The sequence below is a fragment of the Macadamia integrifolia genome, chromosome 9 (genome assembly GCF_013358625.1).
Source record: "Macadamia integrifolia cultivar HAES 741 chromosome 9, SCU_Mint_v3, whole genome shotgun sequence".
NCBI classification, from domain to species: domain Eukaryota; kingdom Viridiplantae; phylum Streptophyta; class Magnoliopsida; order Proteales; family Proteaceae; genus Macadamia; species Macadamia integrifolia.
In genome coordinates, this window is record NC_056565.1 from 18,254,383 (window position 1) to 18,258,142 (window position 3,760).

The following is a 3,760-nucleotide window of genomic DNA, read 5'->3' on the forward strand; positions in this document are numbered from 1 at the left end:
AAGTTGAATAACATCTGGACCGTTCATTTGGTATGTGACACGTGTCAATCACTGAAATGGGTATTTCACAGAATTGCACCAGATGGGAATAACAGAGGATTTCACAGAATCGTACAAATCAGCATTTAACATCTTTCCTTATTTTCAAATATTCCTTTTCTTATCCTTGTAATAGTGGAAAAAATAACTGGTTTCCGGTGTTAGGATACTGAACCTAGTCGTACGAGCAGCGAATGCTATCTGAGACAGTGTCAACATCTTTGAAACAAATGCCCGCCAATCATTTCTGTATGGCTCTCCTTACTCTAGAATCCGGAGAGGTTCAGTCTCACGGATACAGGAAAACACTTCGAAGCGCCACTGTACCCAGGCAGTAATTAAAAGCTAGGCAACAATGGCCGCTCACCTTTCTGACTCAATTTTCCCACCATTTTCTGGTTTCACGGTGAGTCCCCGGCGACTAACCACCCAAAAACCTCCCGGAATTTCTCTCCGTCGGTTCACACGTTTTTCCAGAAATGGAAACACAGTCGTCGATAGTCGTCGTCAGAACTTGAATTGGGCAGTCAAGCTGAGCTTAGTGGAACGAAGCCCACCAAAATCTGCTACGATTGACGTCAACCGTCTAGTAGAGTTCTTGTATGAGGATCTCCCACATCTATTTGATGATAAAGGTATCGATCGAACCATGTACGATGAGCAGGTCAGATTCCGTGACCCTATCACCAAACATGATACAATTGATGGGTATCTCTTCAACATTGCCCTCTTGAAGATACTCTTCAGACCGGATTTCCAATTGCATTACGCGAAACAGGTATGAATTTCCTTTTGAAATTGTTAGGTTTTTCTTCTACTTCTTCTCTTTGGTTCGGCTCTGTCTGTTTGCTTTTCCTTGTTCTTGTTGGTATTTCTTTTTTTTTTTTTTTCTGGAACATTGGATTGACTTTTTCTTCAAACCATTGCATTTTTCAGTAGCACTAAAGTTTCCAACTTCAAATGAATCTTATTGCTTGTGTGATTTATGATTAGAAATTTAAGGTGTTTTACTGATATTCTGAATATTTACTTGTGAACTCCAAGGGGTAGCTGAGTTGGTGAGGGACCTTCACCGAATAAGCGTGTGGTTCTAAGTTTGACTCCTCTTACCTCCCTGGTGTGAGTGCCCACTCACACGGGTTATTTAGTGCTGTTCACTGCTTTAGGTGAAAGTTGAATGGTTCTCATTCAACCCCAGAATGACCCGGCTATGAGGTTGTGGGGTCATTATGGACCCGTGGGATCAGCTTGGATACCCCCTCATTAGCCCCCAAAAAAAAAAAAATTCTTGTGTTCACATTATTAGTTCTTATTCAATCCACTCCCTGAATTTTCATTGCCCTTCTTATTTGTAGGAAAGAATTATCTTAGAATTCGCATTCTTTCTTCTTTCACGACGGTTATGCATTTAATCAGAAAAGGTCAAGGGAATGTGGATTCAGTTCTTCTATGTATGGCTTACTTTTAATTAATTGTTTATTTTCGGATCTCTGTACTCTGTAACTACCTGAACCAATGTCGTGTTAGGAATGCTTCTTTTTACTTTCTGGGAATTATAGTAACAGCTTTTTCTCAGGCAGTTCCTCTGGCCAATTCTTTTCTTCATAAAGATATTCTCCCAATTTCACATTAGGCTCCATTGCAAATGTCAACTAGCCTTCTTATCCATCCTTGTTAACCTCTCGTACAGGAAATTTAATCATATGGAGCAATTTGTGACTGCAATTATAAAGAGCATTCCTGAGGTGTCTCTACAAATAATTTTGATGGGATAGGTTTTCAGAATGGATTTCCTCCAGTTACCTTTTGGATTAAACATTTCCTTTTCTGAGTTTGGACCTTAAACTTAGTTTACAGTCTTTTATGCTCAGCTTCTTGGTGATTTTTTTTTTTCAGTTCTTTTCTTCTATCCTTTCCCGTTGTTTTTGTTTCTTGACAATGAGAACAATTGGATGAAATTTGCATCTTCTATATCCTACAGTGGCTTTCAAATAATGCCACATTGAGGTTCTTAGATCTTGTTAGTGCTCATTTTGTTCTTTCATTTGGGCAATGGCTTTTGCCTTTCTCAAAGATGCATTTGTTTTTTATCAATGTCCATGGATCCTATAAAACACTTGATTTATTAGGTTGTGGCCAAATTCTGTGATGCTATATGGCAAGCTGAATAATCCTTTGTGTGTTCATCAACTAATGGAAGAGATATGCAGTCAAACAGTGCTGAGCCATGATCAGTGACCTTATTCCTTTTTTCCCTTTTAGTATACCACATTTCTTCTTTCAATGAGGATACAATCCAAACATTCCACATGTTTACATTTATATATATTGTTTCTCATCTATGATTGACTGAGTTGTTATAGACAGGACCTTATGAAATAACAACAAGATGGACTATGGTAATGAAGTTCATGCCCCTTCCTTGGAAACCAGAGTTGGTTTTCACAGGAATTTCCATCATGGGCATCAATCCAGAGACCCAAAAGTTTTGCAGCCATGTGGTAAGCTGTTCTCTCTGACACAATAAAGTGCAAAAATGGAGAAAGAGAAACAAGTGGACAATCCCCCCCCCCCTCTTTTTGTCTCTCTTTTTAATTTCAAGATTCTACTAAGTACTGATTATCATGAATTTTCTATTTGGTCCATAGGATATATGGGACTCCATAGAGAATAATAATTATTTTTCTGTAGAAGGTTTGTGGGATGTTATACGGCAGGTAATAGTTCTGTTTATGAAAAGTGTGGTAAATATTAATTTTAGTGGCCACACAGCCTATGCTTCTTATCTGTAGTTTGTATTTCTCTGCAGCTACGTATTTACAAAACTCCAGATTTGGAATCACCAAAGTATCAAATCCTCAAGAGAACTGCAAATTATGAGGTAGTTACATCTTTTTTACTACGCAAAGATGTAGCAGGTATTTGTCTATATGTACTGTATCAATCTGCATGGAAATAAATTCTGGTTAGAGATAATATGGAGATTAACCATCCCAATTCATTCAAAGGTATCCTAGCTATATTGTCTAACTGCTTCACAGCATGAAAAACAACAACTCAGCCTTATCCCAACAACTCAGCATACTTCACTGCATGCCAGTGTCACATTTTATTACTTGCTCAAATCAGCCAACCCAATCTGATCAACCTGAGCTTGTTAAATTAGGTATCCCAAGATTCATCTCATCTTTATTTGAGTTGTCCGCATGAATGTCAAGGATTTGGTTTTCTTCTGACCAAGTTGATTCCCAGCACTGAGGTTTTCTTTTCTGATTGCCATTCTATTATCATAATTCTTGTTCCCAGTATTTTTGAAAGTAGGACTGGGGAAGGTCTGATCATCAAAGCAGCATGAAGAATTAATTTGTTATGATACTTATAGGTGCCGGCTGCTTGTTCTTTTTCTTGTTTTTTTTGTGGTTACTTAGTGCTGTCTTTTCTATATGGGCATCTCACCATCTGGCGTTTCCTTAACATAACATAATTATCACTTTTTCTTATACAAAGGAAATCCAATTTAAAGGCTTAGTAGTTTTGAGGATAGGAGACTTAAAATCAATGCTTCTGGTTATGACATTTAATCTATTTATAATAGTGAAGGAGAATACGTTTGACTGATTAGTTTTCAAATGCAAATACAGGTGCGCAAATACTCCCCATTTGTCATCGTAGAGACAAAGGGAGACAAGCTGTCTGGGTCATCTGGCTTTAATTCTGTTAC

At 37.9% G+C, this 3,760-nt stretch overlaps 1 protein-coding gene across 2 annotated transcripts in view; it reads left to right on the forward strand.

Annotated features, from left to right (window-relative positions):
- The first annotated feature begins 226 nt into the window (after positions 1-226).
- Positions 227-3,760, forward strand: part of LOC122088289 — a 5,113-nt gene continuing 1,579 nt past the window's right edge. The window contains exons 1-5 of one of the 2 annotated variants that reach the window (XM_042657496.1): positions 227-817; positions 2,403-2,540; positions 2,688-2,756; positions 2,849-2,920; positions 3,681-3,760. In XM_042657496.1, the coding sequence (XP_042513430.1) occupies positions 395-817; positions 2,403-2,540; positions 2,688-2,756; positions 2,849-2,920; positions 3,681-3,760 (782 nt within the window). In that variant the 5' untranslated portion in view covers positions 227-394. The remainder of the gene's footprint in view (positions 818-2,402; positions 2,541-2,687; positions 2,757-2,848; positions 2,921-3,680) is intronic. The other variant, XM_042657495.1, reaches the window with a different exon arrangement.